Source organism: Myotis brandtii, unplaced genomic scaffold, assembly GCF_000412655.1.
Source record: "Myotis brandtii unplaced genomic scaffold, ASM41265v1 scaffold79, whole genome shotgun sequence".
Taxonomy (NCBI): Eukaryota; Metazoa; Chordata; class Mammalia; order Chiroptera; family Vespertilionidae; genus Myotis; species Myotis brandtii.
The window spans coordinates 22,028-41,245 of record NW_005371173.1 but is presented as its reverse complement, the minus strand read 5'-3'; the positions used below and the strand labels follow the sequence as shown (position 1 = coordinate 41,245).

The window sequence follows — 19,218 nt, the reverse complement described above, 5'->3', positions numbered from 1 at the left end:
GAAAGATCAACCAAAGGACTTACATGCAAGCATATAGGCCTAACCAATGGACACAGACACCAGGGGGGTGAGGGCATGAGTGGGGGGGGGGGTTGGGGGGCAATGGGGGGAAAAGGACACATATGTAATACCTTAATGAATAAAGAAAAAAAATAAAGTATCTCAGTTAAACTTCACAACAACCCTATGTGTTAATTATTGTTATTGTCTTTTACAAATGAGCAAACCAAGGTTCAAAAGGGTCTGACCTTGTCTAAAGCACAATTAGTAAAGGGTCCACAACTAGTCCTCAACTCTTAGTAACCACTCTCCTATGCAACCTCCTGAAAGGCAGGTGTCTGTTATGGCCACTTGACACAGAACCACTTGCCAACTTTAACCGCTATTAAAGGGAAATGCTTGGGTCTGATCCAAATGTATCCGATTCCAAAATCAATGCGAATAGCCACTATACTAACTCAAAGTGAAAGGAGTGGGTTTGAGGTAAATCTAATACATCTTGGTAAACCAACTAGATATGGAAAGTAGAAAAGTGATGACTTCCTGGAAATAGGTGTCATTAACTAAAATAGAGAATAAAAAATAGCATGAAATGAGGTTTAAAAGGAGCATGGAAGAAAAAAGATGATGAAGTCATTTGTGGACACATTAAAGTTGAAGTAATGACAGACACTTAAGATACAGTGGCTAGGCTGGAAATATGTCAGGATGGACAGATACTTAGTAGTGTTTGAAGACGTGCATGTGAAATAATCAAAGGCCCTAGAACACGTATTGTGAAGGCAACGTGGCACAATGGGTGAGAGTGCAAGCTCTGGAGCTGGACTGCCTGCATTTATTTTATTTTTATTTATTTTTTAAATATGTTTTTATTGATTTCAGAGAGGAAGAGAGAAGGTGAGAGAAAGAAACATCAATGATGAGAATCATTGATTGGCTGCCTCCTGCAAGCCCCCTACTGGGGATCGAGCCCCCTACCCTGGGCATGTGCCCTTGACTGGAATGGAACCTGGGACCCTTTGGTTCGCAGGCTGACGCTCTATCCATTGAGCCAAATCAGCTAGAGTTGGACTGCTTGCATTTAAATCCTCACACCAACATGTAGTCAGCTTTGATCTTGGGCAAGTTTCTTGTCTTCTCTAAGGTTCAGTATCCCCAGCTTTGAGATGGGGGTTATAAAAGAACCTACTTCAGAGGATGGCCCAAAGGATCTAAAAAGGTAATACATGTCAAGCAAAGCATTCAACACATACCTGTGTCCAATAAGTGTCAGCTCTTGGTGAGGAAGAGTCCTACAGAACATCCACATTTAAGGTTGGTGGGGAAAGAAAGCAGCCCTCAGAGGAATCAAAGCAGGAGCCGTCAAAGATTTAGACAGAAACACCCGGAGAAGCTGAAGTTAAGGAAGATATATGAGTTCCGAGGCAAAGAATAACTGACAATGTCAAGTGCTACCAAGAGGTGAAGCAAGAAAGGGCTGCCAAGCTAAAGTGCATGTAAGCAGTTGGTGTCTTTTGGAAGAACAGTTTCAGGGAAGCAATGGGGGCAGGAAGCCAAGACAATGAGTGCCCTGTAAAGAATCAGTGTAGACTATTCTCCAATTAGCCTGGCTTATGGAAGGAAAAAAATGATAGGTAGTAACTTGAGGGGGAAGCGAGAGATTTATTTTATTTTGTTACAGAGGAAAGAAATATAGTGTTAATGTGTAGAGGGAAAGGAGCTGGTACAAAGGGAGAAGCTGAAAATACAGAAAGAAGGAAGGTATTAGGATTGGACTAAGGTACCAGATGAGACAGGAGATGACATCTCAGGAAACAGGTGAAAGGATTAACTTGGGACAGCATGATACTATTATTGTTTTGGGTTTTGACTACTGCCTTCCCTTCTAAATAGTTCAAAGTGCTTATTAAATTAAATATTAATTTAAGAGATAGTGTTACAATATCTGTTGAGAGGATGCTGTTTTTAGATGGAGACACTCCCATAAAGGTAAAATTATTTAACCAAAATCACATAGAGCTAGAATGAAGACCCGTGATTCCCAGTCCAGGGCTCTCTGTGTTGGCCTCTGACACTTCCTAAACAGAAATTTGCTCACTCCCCAGTCTTTGTCCCTTGCCCCTACACAGGAAATATGTACCGTGGATACAGAGATACTGAATAGACAGAAAAGTATAACTGGTTGTTAGCAATTTTCTTCTCTTTGGGGAAACCACCTCCAAAGCTGATGGGTACCTTACCATAAAAATTAAGGGTTGCAAGACCTTGCAGAAGGGGCTGAATCCTTCTTATTAAATATAGAAAGTACTCAATAAATATTTGTTCAATGCATCATTTCTGCAGTTCTTAAAAACAAAGATTTCTGAAGAAAGGTAGAGAATGGGAGTGTGAGTGGGTATGTGTGAGCGAGATACTTCTCAGGCCCCAGGAGACACTCAGGCTTCCAGAAAGAGTGAGGGGTAGGATTAGAGCTGAAGGTGTCATCACAGCGGGGACCAAATCACAGAACAACCTCTGGGTTTTTCTTAGTCAGCTAATACCAGTATACATTTTAATCAAGGGGAGAAGGGGAAATGACCCCTTTCCTTCCCACAACAGCAGAAGGTAATCAGGATCAGGAACTGGAGCCTTAACACAGACAGAAAATAGCTAATGACTGCAGTGAGGCCAAAGCAAGGCTGCCATGGGAAGAAAAGGACTTCAAATTGTAGTAACTGTTCTACAGTACTGATCTGAGGGATATAGGTAGATGAGGCTAGCAGGGAGAAAGTAAACTTCCAGTGACAGCCTTTCTATGTAGAAGAAAGCGTGACAGGCTAAAGTGAAACAAAAAACTCTCCAGAATATATCAGGAAAGCATGTGATAGAATCTATCAATCCCATGATTATTTTTTTTTTCAATTCTAACATAGCACAAAAAACTCTCCAGAATATATCAGGAAAGCATGTGATAGAATCTATCAATCCCATGATTATTTTTTTTTCAATTCTAACATAGCCGGGGGTATTAATCTCTAAAAAGCCACAGAAAGCATCATAAAGCTTTCTATTCAACTTGGAAGATGATTCATTAAATTAGCAATTTACAAAACCCTGTCAAGGTTTTTGGAAATTATTCAGTACTCTTCCAATAGAGTATTTACAAATAAGCTTTACTTGTCAATAAAGATACAGCTGTGGGAAGGAAGAAAAAAAAATGTGGCTTAAGCCTAGATCTCAGAATCCGATCTAAATAAATAAGCAGATCATTTTGATTTGGGAGGAAAAGTCACCAATAACCAAACCTAAAACTGGTAAAAAAATCAAGCTATACACCCAAATGATTCTGGATAATAAAAAACAATTTCTTATGGTTTTTATTTTGTTTTGAATAGAAATTGATACAGATTCTGAAAAGAATTTGCTGAGGGAAGAAAAAACTTAATAGCTTCCTGAAAGCTTGATTTGATTTGAGAATTATATGAAAAGCATTTTGCCATTCTTACAATGCAAACACCTCACTGATGCTATAACCAAGTACATCATTAACACAGGGCCAGGTTTTTTCATTCCCCTTCCCACTTTTCCTCCAAAAATCTCACTGACATTCTCCTGATACCTAACCTCCCAAACAAAAAACCTTATGACCTTCACCCCTCTCCTCTCATCCCCAGCACCCTACTTTAGAAAATGGTAAAATTTAGTATTAGATAATCAAAACTGTTTAGCCTTCATATATATATAAAGCAAGAATTTGATGCTGATTAAAAAGCCAACAGCCCTGAAGGTAGTTCTCCATTCCAGGTGAATAGCAAGAATAAAATAGACCTACAATGCACAGATGAGAAACCAGTATTTTCAAGGCCAGGATCAAATAACCAAAAGTTTCTTCCTCCCACAACCAGCCGTCAGTCCTGGAGCCCCAGTCTATGACTACCACCAATCTTATGTTGTCCAATGTGAAATGCAACCATAGCATTACTTACTTGTCTTGGAAAACATCCTGAGCAGTCAGCTGATCCTTTTTCTTGATGGCTTCAGTCAGAGGGAATAGGGTCTTTATTTTGGAGAGAGGAATCTCACAGTTAGCTGTCACCTCAGTGGGGGGATCCAGCATGTTTAGAACATGCTGCTGAACTGGGGGCAGAGGCTCCTGAGGATGTAGAGCTCTGTGCAGCAGACACTGTGGGGAAAGTATAAGGACTTTAAAACACAAGTAAATGGCAAAGGCCATTTGAAGTCCAGTTGTCAAAAACATCGAAGAATTTTATACAAGTATTTATACTTGATTACACTTAGACTACTAAAGCATTCACTGAGTCAGGCCTTACATGTTAAGCTTTACATTTCTAATTTTAGAACAAAAGTTGTTTCCCCTCCCTCATTATTTAAAGGAATTATAAGCATTAAAAAAACCAAAAAACAGGCACTTTCTCTCGTGCAGAAGATCCCTCAAAATTACAATGGCCCTAATATGGACCTGAGCTAGTTAAGGAGGCTTTAAGAAGTGAGTTAAGAGGGAGTTGAGGGTCTCTCCATCCACAGCCCCCACCCCCTCAGAAACAGGTCCTCCACTGCTCTGTGAGGAAGAGTTTGCCTGAAAAAGCTGCATGGGATCATTTTCAGTTTGGGGGTTCAGAAAAGCCTATGTCCTGCAGTCACTGAGTTAATCCAGGACTAGAATACTCCTTCCCTTCGACCCTGGCCTAGGCCTCCCCTTCCTCAGCATAAGTCAGCTCTGTTTTCAACTTCCCGTTTCCCTTAATCCAATCTCCACCTTCCAATTCCTTTGGCCCAAGATTCAGAAATTCATATTTCATATTTCCCTGTATTTTAGTTACTCTTTAATAGTTTCATACTATAACCTCTTTATCTGACCTTTATGCTACCTTTAATTATGAAATTTTTGACAAATGTGGCACTGGAACACTTCTTCCCTAATAGTGATTATTATAAACTTCATTAAAACTCTACTATTTGGATATTTAAAAAAGAAGAAAAGCCTGGAAAACACATAAAAGGAAAATCGGCTTTTTATTAAGCCTTCCGGAAAAAACAACAGCCTTTCTCCAGAAAGAAATTAAAAGCACCCTAACTTGACTTCTTTCTTTCCAAAAGCTCAGAGTATTTTTCTCTTTTAGTAGAAAGAAGGTGACTTTCTTCCATTGAACATATAGAGCAACTGAGGGGATTAAAAACATTTGTTAGTGACTAGTCAATTACCCTAATTTTTCACGCAGTTCTCTTTCATTTAAAAAAAGTATGATTGGTTCATCTTTTCTTTCTCACCTGAAATAATCTCTGAAATTGAGGATTTGGGATTTTGGTGGTTGGAAATAAGTCTTCAATGGTGTCTCCCTCTTCATCTTTCTTGACCAAGCTCATGGAGTCAATCAGAGCATCGACAGCACTTAACTGTGCCTCTAAAACAAGGATAAACAAAGAAGCAGAAAGAAAAATAGACTAATTCTATTATTTTCCACTAAAACAAATGCTTTCCACTCATAGCTATTCATAGCAATACTGGCAGGTTATACAGCCCTGGCTCTGCCAAATATAGTCTCTAGTTATGCAAATCATTTACCTTGGTTTTCTTATATGTAAAAATGAGTTATTTAGAGTAACTGGTCTCTTAGGTCCTTCCCAGTTCTACCATTCAGTGAACTTTTGACAATGGAAATCATATCAAAAGCAGGAGAGTTTAGCCCTGGCCAGTGTGGCTTAGTTGGCTGGACATTATCACATGTACCAAGAGACTGCTGTCAGGGCACATGCCCAGTTTTTGGGCTTCCATCCCCAGCAGGGAGTGTGCAGGAGGCAGCTGATTAATGTTTCTCTCTCATTGATGTTTCTCCCTTGCCCTGTGAGTCAGGCCTTACATGTTAAGCTTTACATTTCTAATTTTAGAACAAAAGTTGTTTCCCCTCCCTCATTATTTAAAGGAATTATAAGCATTAAAAAAACCAAAAAACAGGCACTTTCTCTCGTGCAGAAGATCCCTCAAAATTACAATGGCCCTAATATGGACCTGAGCTAGTTAAGGAGGCTTTAAGAAGTGAGTTAAGAGGGAGTTGAGGGTCTCTCCATCCACAGCCCCCACCCCCTCAGAAACAGGTCCTCCACTGCTCTGTGAGGAAGAGTTTGCCTGAAAAAGCTGCATGGGATCATTTTCAGTTTGGGGGTTCAGAAAAGCCTATGTCCTGCAGTCACTGAGTTAATCCAGGACTAGAATACTCCTTCCCTTCGACCCTGGCCTAGGCCTCCCCTTCCTCAGCATAAGTCAGCTCTGTTTTCAACTTCCCGTTTCCCTTAATCCAATCTCCACCTTCCAATTCCTTTGGCCCAAGATTCAGAAATTCATATTTCATATTTCCCTGTATTTTAGTTACTCTTTAATAGTTTCATACTATAACCTCTTTATCTGACCTTTATGCTACCTTTAATTATGAAATTTTTGACAAATGTGGCACTGGAACACTTCTTCCCTAATAGTGATTATTATAAACTTCATTAAAACTCTACTATTTGGATATTTAAAAAAGAAGAAAAGCCTGGAAAACACATAAAAGGAAAATCGGCTTTTTATTAAGCCTTCCGGAAAAAACAACAGCCTTTCTCCAGAAAGAAATTAAAAGCACCCTAACTTGACTTCTTTCTTTCCAAAAGCTCAGAGTATTTTTCTCTTTTAGTAGAAAGAAGGTGACTTTCTTCCATTGAACATATAGAGCAACTGAGGGGATTAAAAACATTTGTTAGTGACTAGTCAATTACCCTAATTTTTCACGCAGTTCTCTTTCATTTAAAAAAGTATGATTGGTTCATCTTTTCTTTCTCACCTGAAATAATCTCTGAAATTGAGGATTTGGGATTTTGGTGGTTGGAAATAAGTCTTCAATGGTGTCTCCCTCTTCATCTTTCTTGACCAAGCTCATGGAGTCAATCAGAGCATCGACAGCACTTAACTGTGCCTCTAAAACAAGGATAAACAAAGAAGCAGAAAGAAAAATAGACTAATTCTATTATTTTCCACTAAAACAAATGCTTTCCACTCATAGCTATTCATAGCAATACTGGCAGGTTATACAGCCCTGGCTCTGCCAAATATAGTCTCTAGTTATGCAAATCATTTACCTTGGTTTTCTTATATGTAAAAATGAGTTATTTAGAGTAACTGGTCTCTTAGGTCCTTCCCAGTTCTACCATTCAGTGAACTTTTGACAATGGAAATCATATCAAAAGCAGGAGAGTTTAGCCCTGGCCAGTGTGGCTTAGTTGGCTGGACATTATCACATGTACCAAGAGACTGCTGTCAGGGCACATGCCCAGTTTTTGGGCTTCCATCCCCAGCAGGGAGTGTGCAGGAGGCAGCTGATTAATGTTTCTCTCTCATTGATGTTTCTCCCTTGCCCTGCCTTCCTCTAAAATCAATAAAAACATATTTTAAAAAATTTTAAAAAGCAAAAGACTTTGTTCCAGAGGAATGCCACACAAACCAGACTACAGCCACACAAAACCCAACCTGTATACGGCAATTCAAAATATTCAGAATTCAATGAATTAATATTAAAAAGAAATTAGTAATTAAAGGAGAAAAACATTTTAAAAGCCCTGGCCAGTGTGGCTCAGTTGGGTGGGCATAGTCCTGTGCATTAAAAGGTTGCTGGCTCAATTCCCAGCACATGTCCAGGTTGTGGGCTCAATCTCCAGTAGAGGGTATGTGGGAGGCAGCCAACTAAGGTTTCCCTCTCACATTGATATTACTCTCTTCCTCTCTAAAAATCAATATAATTTTTTTAAAAAGAAAAAAAGCATTAACTTTATAAGGATTTAATATAACTTATATCACAGCTTAACAGGAAGACAACATTGGATCAGAGTGAGCAGATTCCTTCACAAGCCCCCCAAGTCAGAAGGAGTCCTTTCCTCTCACAAACCTCATGGCACTAAGCACACTCTGCATATATGCACACTTGTGTTCATGTCTTATGCAAACGCTAAAGATCCTGAAGAGCAAAAACATGACTTCCTTTTCTTTACGACTCTTCTAAAACCTAAAAGTGCTCCTCAATAAAAATCGACCTAGTCAACAACAATGACATGCCCCAAGGCAATGTGGATGAAAGGCAACTCTAACAAAAATGCTTTTACTTAAACTACCATGTGTCACTTTCATGCTGCTGATTCACACAGCAGTTCAGTTCCTAAAAGCTGAGGTGCTAATTTTGGATCATTGAGTCACTAGGCAAAAGGTAGAAAAGAGTAAGTGGTCCCTAAAACATCCATTATGCTTCTGTCCGTTACTGCTACAAATTTCCCTTTTGAACAGCTACTACAGAAGGAAAGAGCATGCAGCTATTTATCATAAAACCTTCCTATCCCATTTTTGGACTTTCTAGGGGAGGCTTCAGGCACTGGCACAGCCATCACCATGGTCAGCTGACTATGTAAACAACATAGTAGGTGGTACCTGTGTATGAACATGCAGTGATTTTTCATTTGCCATTACGAGCTATCAGGACGTTATCAGGCCAGATCATTCTAGCACTGCACACCCCTACATAAATTTCTACTTGGGAAATATGCCAAACAGTTTTAATAATACATTTTTCCAATGGAGAAAATGCAAACAAAAATGCCAACTCACAGAAAATAAGTCAACAGGTCGAGAGATATTTAATGTTTTAGGTCCTGGGTGAATGGTGTATGTCCATAATTTCTCAACAAAGTTCTCTTTTTTAAATGTTCTGCTCATTTAAAGTTTGGGGTTATTAAGAGGTAGGGATAGACTACTCTAACACACGGGCAGCTTCTGCATGTTGAAGTCCACGCCTGGCTCCCAGAGGGACTCATTTCTAGAAGATGGGAAAGACACAAGTCTCAGAAGCCCATTTGTTTCTTGGCTTTTCTACTGCACACTTCTCCCAAACAGGAGAACCAAAAAAACACACAGAGAAACCAGCTTTGAGAGTCACCTACTATTCCCTAATCCTACACTGACACAGAGAAAAACTTGTAAACTAAAACATCTATGTGTCATTTGTGTTCTTTGTGGTATGTTCTCTACATCTGGCCCACTACTATATTTTGTTACAACTGTCTTAAACTGTGAGCTCTCTGGAAGACAGGATCTGCATCTGTGAGACTCATTCTGTGCAGTCCCTGACATTTGTAGCCAGATGCTTAATAAAGGCCTTTCCACGCCAAGCTCGAAGAACTCCTGGAAATGAGAACAGTGCGACTTAAACTGTTACCGTGAAACTACAAAGAAAGGGCAAAGAGAAAAGGTAAACTCCAGCACTATCACTCCTCAAGTTAAAGTTATAACATATTTTATGTAGGACACTAAAGTCCCAGGTTTAATTCTATATGTCAACTCCCGTAGAGGGCAAACCTGCTCACAACCAAAGAATGTACATCCATTTCTAGCAAGCTGCTTCCTAGATATAAATCCTAAGTCAGAAGGGGGAACCTAGAGAGTGTTTGGAGAATTCAGGGCAAATATATCCTTATTACTGGAAAAACACATGATGAACCACCTTCATTACTGTGTACGATGCGACTTGGACCCAACTAATTCCATCCTGTGAAACTTTGGCCCCAGCCAATGACTGCAGACAGGTGATTTCCCAAGAACAGTTTGTGTTTAGAGCCAATTAGGGAGCAAAGTGGAAATAAACTCACCCGTGGGAGTGTATTTCTTATTATTTTTCAATGATGAAAACATGTATTGCCGCAAGTCTTCCATGAAAGGCAGCTGCACATACACCAAACACTAATGAGAAAGAAAGGAGGTAAAAGCAAAAACAATCCAATTAATAAAAAAATATAAAACTGGTCCCAAATGCTGTGAAAGTGGCACAACAAAAATATTTCGAAAATCAGAAGGCCCAATGCCGGTGCATGGAAAGTACAGTGTTTTGATTACTGTTATTAGCTGTACACAGCTGCAAAGAGTACAGAGAATATTAAACATGAAAGACATGCTTCAAAGAAAGTCTACCAAAGAATATCTGGAAAATGTATGCCCAAGACAATAAATGAGAAGAGTCAGGTTGAGGGAAGGCTGATGTGCAAGTCAAGTCATTTGCTGTCCTTTTTTCAGTTCTGCCACAGTAAGTTCTTTGAGAAATAGGAAATGTAAGAAATGTAGACCTGTATTTTAAATAGGACATCGCTGACCAAACTGACTTTCACAAAGATCACAACAAAATCACATCCTCAATCTTTGTAAATAAAGACTGTTGTAAAAAAAAAAATAGAGGTAATCTATTCCTATTAGGTTCTGAGATTGTCAAAAAGGATGATAACCAAGAGAAGGTCACTGGATTGGGCAAACAGGAGGTCATGGTTAACCTTTAGTGATTTGATAAGAAGGTCCTTTACATACTCATATTAACATATGTTCTTCCATTGCAACTGAACATGTGGTTCACAGGCCAGCAACATCGACATTACTTAGGAGTTTGTGAGAAATATAAAATCCCAGGCACCACCCCAGAATACAGAATCAGAATTCATTTTTACAAGCTGCCCCAAGTGATTCCCACACACATAGTTGAGAAGCACCTTTAGAATAAAGAAACTGAAGGGGGAAAAAACCATGAATAAAGAGCCCTGTGGGTTTTACCTCATAGGTGTCTTTGATATGAGGAAAAGCCACGCCAACTTGAGGATTAGATCTTCTGTCGTAAGCATAGCGAACTATGGCCACCATGGCCAATTCATCCAAAGCATGAATCAGGGAGGAAAGGGCCACCGCTGCTGCCTAGTAAGAAAGATGCAGCATTAACACATATCCAACACGGAAGAGTTTTCACAACGGAACCACATACTCCTAAGACTGTGTTCTACTGTCTTCCTGTTTCAGATTTCAAGGCCACACTCTACCCATTTACATTTGATCACATTTACTTTACCTCTTCTGGAACTTTACTTCATCATCTAAATCCTCTCTTAACACTTCAATCTTCCTTATCTGAATTCATACCCTCACCCTTTACATAAACTCAAGTCTCAGCCTTCCTAAACAAAATCTTTCTTTGTCCCCCTTTCTCCATAAATTACTACATGTATCTTTCTTTCCTTTCACCTCTAAATTCCATGAAATAATCATCTTGTTGTTGACACTGCTTAGCATAAGATTGTTCTTCAATCTAATCCATCTACTGACCCGTCTTACTGAAATTATCTTCTGAAGTCAGCCATGACCTCCTAATTGCTAAGCACTTGGCTCTCATTCTACTTGACCTCTCAGTAGCATCTGACCATCCCCTTTCCCTGAACTTTCTCCTTTGGCTTCAGAATAACACTCTCTCCTGATTATTATACACTAGGAGCCCAGTGCACGAATTTGCACAGCACCGCCCACCCTCGAGTTGCCTCCGGCTGGTCCCACCTTCTCCTGCCTCCCCACTTTCCTGCTCCTGCCTCCCCACTTCCCTGCTCCCGCCTTCCCATTTCTGCCCTGTTTCCCATCTCCGGAGCAACGGAGCAACGCCTGAGGCGCAGGTAGCCTCCTGATGATAGGAGCTAATAAAGAGGTAATATGCTAATGATCCCGGCGTGAGGTGTTACAGTGTCCCGGCTAATTTGCATATTACCTCTTTATTTGGATAGATTATGAGCCACTCCTCCCTTGGTTCTTCTCTTCCTCCAACTAACTTGACACTCTGCTCTTGACCTTTCTCTCCTTCTCTTACTCTAAAGCTCTACTTGGGGATTATTTTATTCAGTCTCATGAGTTGATGAATCAAAAGTCTGTATATTCAGCTTTAACACTCTTCTAAAACCCAGACTTATATTCAGCAGAAGTTCACAATGCAGTTAAGATGTGTTGACAGTATATCCCAAAACTGCATGATTACCAACAGGATCTGATTTAGGAGAAACCCAGGAACTCGGATTTTTAAATTGGAGGATTCGCATATTAGAGCCTATTGTGCTCTAGTGAATCTGTGCAGTACTGAGTGTTTTCTCCTAATGTCAACTGTTCTGATGGAATAATGGCATATCCATTTACTAGATTTGCAGCCAGCTACCCTTCAGAAGTGAGGAGAAAGAGAGGTTTAAGAGGACTAGATCTCTTACACCATCACCCTCCTCCTCACCCCAAACAAGCCTTCTACATCTACTAATTTTAAATACAAATATTTGGAGACCTGCTTCAGTAGTCTTAAAAAGACACTATATTCTAATCTTCCAGCTTAGATCAGCATCTCCAAGGAAATAAGTTCTGACTTGGAAGCCACACAGAAAATATTTACAGAGAGGGCAGGTTCACGTGAGTGTAGGATGTTAAGAGTCATGGGTTGTTAGCCAGGCAGAAACCAGCCTGAAAACAGAATCTCATGGGAAGGTGGGGAACAAGTGCAAAGAGATGGGGGTTGGAAAAGACAAATTTCTCAATGACAAGTGGTCCAGAGAGTCAGTGAAGCTCATCTCCAGGACACTAGAGCCAGTACTAAATGTCCAATATCCATAACAATGAAAATGTCAACCTGACCCCAACCTTTCTGGGGACCCTGAGATCCCCATACTAAATGCATGTGTTCAAATGTTTTTGTTTTTAACATTCACCTGCTGTCCGATGGTAGGACTATTTCCTAAGGCCTTGTGCTCATACTATGACAAATTCATTAGGCATTTCTTCATTTTCAGAGTTAAAAGACAATGAATTTCCCCACTGCCGTTACAATAATTAATGTCACTTTAAACTATAAATGTCCCAAACAATTCACTTAAAATGACAATTTAATTCTGTGGCACTACCTCAAAGACCCATTGTCAACTCACCTCATCATCTTTTGCTGCAAAGACTTTTAGAACTTGATTTCCCATGAAATATTTCCTGTGGACCTACAAGAGTAAGTGAAGAAAGAATCAGTTATGATCCAAAATAAGTTATACATAAAACCATAATGCCACAGTTTGCTAAGAAATTCCATTCAAAATGTTCTTACTGAAAAACATTGACAAGTACTAGAAACAACATATTACCTAAGATTCAACAGAATAAATATATGAGCATCTAATATGCATCAACATTGTTCTGGGCACTTTAAACACAATAATGAATAGAATATAGATTGTCCTGAGGAGCTTAGGTAAATATTAAATTAACCACAGTGCAGTACTAACATACAGTACTACAAGGACACAAGAGTAGTCTTCTAATACAGTATTACAGTTTGGTGCTACTAGAGCACATAAGAAGGGCATCTAGTTTGGTCATGAGGGCTCAGGGAAGGCTTCTGCAAATGGTGACACCTAAGTTAAGATTTAAAGGATGTGTTCGGAACTGAGATAAAAAGTCTGGCCACAAATATCCGGGGCAGAAATAATAGTGTGAGTTAGTTTAGAGTAACATAAAACACAGAAATATTTGAGGAACTGCTTCTTAAGTAGTACAGTACCACAGTGCAAAGGGAAAGGGGGAAACTAGCAAGATTAGCAACAATCAATCATGAAGTCTCTTATCAGCAAAATTAAGTGGTCCTAAGAGCAATGACGAACTGCAAAGAGACCAGAGCAAAGAACTAAACAGAGGGGCAGCACTGGAGGAAGGGTAACTGAAGCAAAAATAAACACTGTGTGTTCTTTTGCTCCCTTTAGTTACTCATCTATCACAGTATCAAAGGGGTCAAATATGAGAAAATGAACACTGAAGAGTTCCCACCTGCACCTATTGAATAAGATGAGAACTTCTCTCTCATCTAGGGGCCCTTGTGCCTGAAGCTTATTTATAAGAACATGCCATATGCTGTATAAGGCAAGGCTTCTAAAATGTTTTGGGTTTCTTTTGCCCTTCCACCTCTAAAGCTGAGAAATTATGAGCACTGTCAAAGCAGCTCAAGATTAAGTCTCAAAGGTATGGGTGTGAGGCCCATGTAACTCAAATTCCCTCCATCTCCACTTCCATTCCCCATTTGAGAACCATTATTTGAAGAAATACGGGAATAATCCTATATTTTTAGTTTGCTACATTTATATAGATTTGTCCTCCTATTAGAATTTGTAATAGTTCTTGATTGATTAAAGAAGAGCTAATGAAATCTCTTCCTAAGGCATCTAAATGACTTTTCAAAAGACAGCCAGACATTTAGGGGAAGTTCTGGCTAAATTTTTATCCGTCTGTAATTACATATCCAGAACACTGACAACTTGGAGAAAGACAAATTGAAAGGACTCTTGAAAATTTTAAAAAGAAAAGTAATTCACATTTCAAAAAAAGAAAAAAATAACCCAAACCAAAAATCCTATTTTATAGAATGAAAACTATCAGTTCAATCCAGAAATGTTAGTTTCCCTCACTGTAAGGGAATTTGAAAACTATGTGATTTTATCAATTTAATGATAATTACTCATCTGTTACAAGGTGCATGCTTATACTTTCTTAGTTGACAAGATGATGTGTATACATTTGTTAAGATAATACACAAAAGCAGGTATGTAAAACTTAGACGATTCAAAAATGAGGCTATCCATCTGGTGGGCAGATTACAACTGATCAATGGCATAAGCTTTGGAATCAGAGAACTGATTCAAAACCCACCTCTACCACCTTCTAGCCAGGTGACCTTGGACCAGTTTTTTAACAGCTCTGAAGCTCAATTTCCTAATGTATAAAATACATATCATAGCACCTACCTAAGAGGCTCATAAAAGAATGAAATGGGAATTTACATAAAATGCTTAGTATAATGACAGGAGTATTATAATCACTCGATAAATGATAACTATTATATTATCTTCATAGTACCTGTCTGAGATTATACTCAAGATAAAAATAGTTTAGAGCTTAAAAACAAAAAGTCAATTTAGAAAAATAATTCATGACTTAAAAGTTAATAAAAATCTTTTAAAAAGGTGACAGTATTAAGAAAAATGAAAACAACTCATAGACACAGACAACAGTACAGTGATTACCAGCAGGAAAGAGGAACAAGGGGAGGTAAAAGAGGGTACAGGGGGGATAAATGGTGATGGAAGGAGACTCGACTTGATAATACAATACACAGATTATGTATTATAGAATTGTATACCTGAAACCTACATAATTTTATTAATCAATGTCACCCCAATAAATTCAATAAAAAGTTTTTAAAAAATGAAAAATATACTTTTTGTTCAGCTCATTCTTCCTTGCTTTGCCATGCACTAAACAGGCTCCCCCAGTCCCAGCTAGGCATAGATGATTTCAATTTTTTGAGTTTTGAATTACACTTGCAGGGTTTTTTTTGTCTTATTTTGTTGTTGTTTTTAATATATTTTTATTGATTTCACAAAGGAAGGGAGAGGGAGAGAGAGATAGAAACATCAATGATGAGAGAGAATCATTGATCGGCTGCCTCCTGCACACCCTCCATTGGGGAATCCAGCCGGCATGTGCCCTTGACTGGAATTAAACCCTTCAGTCTGCAGGCCGACGCTCTATCCACTGAGCCAAACGGTAGGGCTGCAGATGTTTTGAATAGGTCTTTTCTACCTGTCTGGAGTTAGGAAGACCACTTTCCAATGGGCCAGTTTGTACAAACAGGTCTGACTAAAGGTTCTGTTTCACTGAAAAGACTCATAAGCACTGCCATTAATAACCACTAATTTTAAGTTTCCATACCTCCCAAAGTGAGTTCACTTTGGGAGGTATATAAAGCATATTTAGTATAATTTGTTAGAAAATTATTAGAGATTCTCAAATCTCAAAAAGTATTCTTACCATTAAAATCTCATCAACTTTAAGTAAATCTCAATTTTCAGCTTATGAGTCTTAAAAATGTATCTAACAACTGGCACATATCATGAAAAAGATCCTCCCAACTTCAATGAATTATTCTAACACTGAATTACACAGGGACTTAGGCTTAAGCAATATGAAGAAGTTCAAGCCCAATATACTGGGTAGTATTTATTTTTATTATAATTCTCAATTGAGTTCATCTAGAATCAAAAAAAAAAAAATCTTCATCCCTACAGAGCCTGAAAAGATACATTTTATACTGATTCATTTTCATTCACCTCATCAGCTGCCCTCTGCACACCCCCTAACTGGGGATGTGCCCGCAACCAAGGTGCATGCCCCTGACCGGAATCGAACCTGGGACCCTTCAGTCCATAGGCCGACGCTCTATCCACTGAGCCAAACCGGTTAGGGCTGAAAAGATACATTTTATACTGATTCATTTTCATTCACCTCACGAATAATTTTATCTAAGATATCCAGGAATCTTTAATAACCCTTTCTAGGGCAGTATATGGTATCTCAGGACCTTCAGTGAATTACTGCATTTCCCACTGTTTCTATTTTGTGCTATCTCTGCATTGGTATCTAAAAAGCATATGACATGAACAAATTTCACATCTTGGACCTCTTTGCTGGGCATTGAGATGAACGGTGACTGGCATAAATCAATGATATTCTAAGACGTCTATTGGCATTCAAAACCCAGCTAGATCTTCATTCCTATAAACACTCCATTATACATAACAGTTTCGAAAAGGCAATATAATAGCAAAGAACTAGATACTGTTTCTGTAAGGCTACTATGAACTATGACTGACAGCAAAGCTAAAAAGTGACTTTAAATTACATCTACTCTCCTGACTTTTCTCCATCTTGATTTTCTCTTCAAAAATCAAAAATAGTGTCCTGGCCAGTTTGGCTCAGTGGATAGAGTATCAGCCTGCAGACTAAAAGGTCCCAGGTTCAATTCCGCTCAGGGAGCACATGCCTGGGTTGCAAGCTCCATCCCCCCACTGGGGGCGTGCACGAGGCAGCTGATCAATGATTCTCTCATCATTGATGTCTATCTCTCTCTCCATTTCCCTTTCTCTCTGAAATCAATAAAAATATATTTAAAAAAAATCAAAGATAGTGACACTAACTCCCAGACTACATTTTAGAAAAACTAAGCTAAATAAACATATTATAAATAAAAGGACCAATCAAAATCACACTATCTCAAATAATAACAAGAAAAAAGTCACTTATTTTGCTTATAATTAGTAAACTAAGTCCTGTACCTGAGAAGATCTACAAAATCCCAAAACAGAGAAACACTTCCCCTCTGATTTGTATTTCATTTGTTCCTCATCCACTTTAGAGAAAGGAATGATATCACTCCCATAGCGGAACCCTAGAGAACAAGAGAAGAGCATCTGTTAAGCATACGGAGCCTCATTCTCTATGAGCTGAAATTAGCCCTCCGCATACACTAACAATACATGCACACTCCAGATCAAGCCTCCATATACTATTCCCTAAAATCAAATTTCATCCCTTGTGATGAACGGAGAAGCAGCAGCAGATACACAAACAACATCTACAAAAAGAGTCGATTAAAATCCAATTACATTTTTTAAGTACATATTCTGTAATTCAGTTACTTAATGATTACCCAGCCTAGAGGAAAGAATATAGCCAGTGCAATAAACTAGTTATTCTCTAAAGATAAACCATGGTTGACTAGAATATAATCATGATTTGTAAACAAAATAACATGAACATATTTCTTCAGAAACCTGGAGAACCACAGAGAAAAATGCCCACAGGAAATTTTCAAAACAAAATGTTCTCAAAAATGCATACAAGTGCCTAATGGAAGAAGCCAAAACTTTTCTATTTAGACACATTCAATTGATAAGTTAAATATTTTTCTGCATTTAAATTTATTTTATTTCTGGGATTGTATTGTCTATTATTTTTTTTTCTATTACTTAGGTTGCTCATATAAATAAAGGCTCTTGGTTTCTTTTTTATTGTTGTTAATCCTCATCTGAGGATATCTTTCCATTGATTTATAGAGAGAGTGGAAGAGAGAGGGAAAGACAGAGAGAAACACATCGATCGGTTGTCTCACCAGGGCCTGGGCCAGGGAGGAGCCTGCAACCGCGGTATGTGCTCTGCCTGGAATTGAACCCAGGACCCGTCGGCCTGCTGACCTACGCTTATCCACTGAGCCAAACTGGCTAGGGTGGCTCTTGGTTTCTAAAAAAAACCCAAAAAACACACAAAACTCCCACTCTGTCCAAGGCCTCTGCTCTATGGAAGGTCATGCTCTTTCAATATGCAGTGTTATATATTTTGTGGGGAGAAGGATCATCAAAATCCAAGGATTCTGGCTTTGGGTAAAAGGAAAGGAAAAGTATATGCACCTTTACTCCAAGAAACATAGAAACTTGTGTGCTTGAGGCAGAGTCGGTGATCCAGCATTTATTTGTTCCTGTCAATCTGTTGATGTCACATATTTAATTTTTAAAAAAATTTTCTACTTTTATGTATGTCTTTTTAAAAATTTCCAACAAAAAGTTAACAGGGAATGTATGGCACATGATTAAGGGTGGTATCGAAACCAAATGTTTTTTTAACTTTTCTGTCATCAGACATCTTCTTACTTAAATTGTTTAATAGTAATGTGAAAATTCTAATGAAAACTGTCCTGGGTTTTTGGTACATCTATTTAAAGGGTAAATCAATAACTCTAACTTTTGTACATAGCAAAAAAGATAGAATAGACTACACCATATGACCATATTCCTTTGCCCTTCTCTCTAAGAAACAGAACTCTACATATTTGGGAGTAGAGAGTGGAGGACAGGCAAAGGGAGTATGTGAGTAACTGCAAACAGTTTAAGAGACAAAAGTTGCACATCTATGCTCTCTGAACTCAAACCATATTCAACTAGTCCCTCTCCATTGCTCAATCCATAAGTTTCCCTTTTGCCTAAGATAACCAGACCTGCTTTTTTTGCTTGCAACCAAAATAACTGGCATCCTCAACTCTAATCTCTTCTCCTTCCAATCTATCCTATACCCAGCCGTCATATTAATCTTCCTACAACACAGCCCAATGACAACCTGCTCCTCAAAACTATAAACAATGCCATGCTGCTTTCAAAATTAAGGCTAAACTCTTCAGCCTATCATTCAAAGCCCTTCCTAATTCAGAACAGCATGTAATAACACAGACTCTGAAGCAGGACAGCCTTGAGTTCAAGTTATGCTAGTTTGCTAGCTGTGTCACTTTGAATACATTAATGAAAGTCTTTTGGTCAAAATTCCCTTATCTATAAAATGAAAGTAACAAGAGTGCTTCATTAGGTTGGTGAGAAGATTAAAAGAAAAAATACAGGCTATCTATGAGATACTATCCTCCATTACCACACACTAATCTGTATGTGCCCAATACACCAGCAACCCAAATACTCGACATCACTGAGGAGGCCCTGTACCTTCCTGGTCTTCAC

The 19,218-nt window shown here is 38.7% G+C and overlaps 1 protein-coding gene across 2 annotated transcripts in view; it reads right to left on the bottom strand.

Annotated features, from left to right (window-relative positions):
* The window catches only part of XRCC5 (X-ray repair complementing defective repair in Chinese hamster cells 5 (double-strand-break rejoining)), an 83,684-nt gene that overhangs the window by 50,545 nt on the left and 13,921 nt on the right, over positions 1-19,218 (bottom strand). For both annotated transcript variants that reach the window (XM_014531118.1, XM_014531119.1), the window contains exons 9-14: positions 16,996-17,108; positions 12,772-12,834; positions 10,607-10,744; positions 9,661-9,751; positions 6,816-6,949; positions 3,966-4,162 (exon numbers count right to left, since the gene is read on the bottom strand). In XM_014531118.1, the coding sequence (XP_014386604.1) occupies positions 3,966-4,162; positions 6,816-6,949; positions 9,661-9,751; positions 10,607-10,744; positions 12,772-12,834; positions 16,996-17,108 (736 nt within the window). The remainder of the gene's footprint in view (positions 1-3,965; positions 4,163-6,815; positions 6,950-9,660; positions 9,752-10,606; positions 10,745-12,771; positions 12,835-16,995; positions 17,109-19,218) is intronic.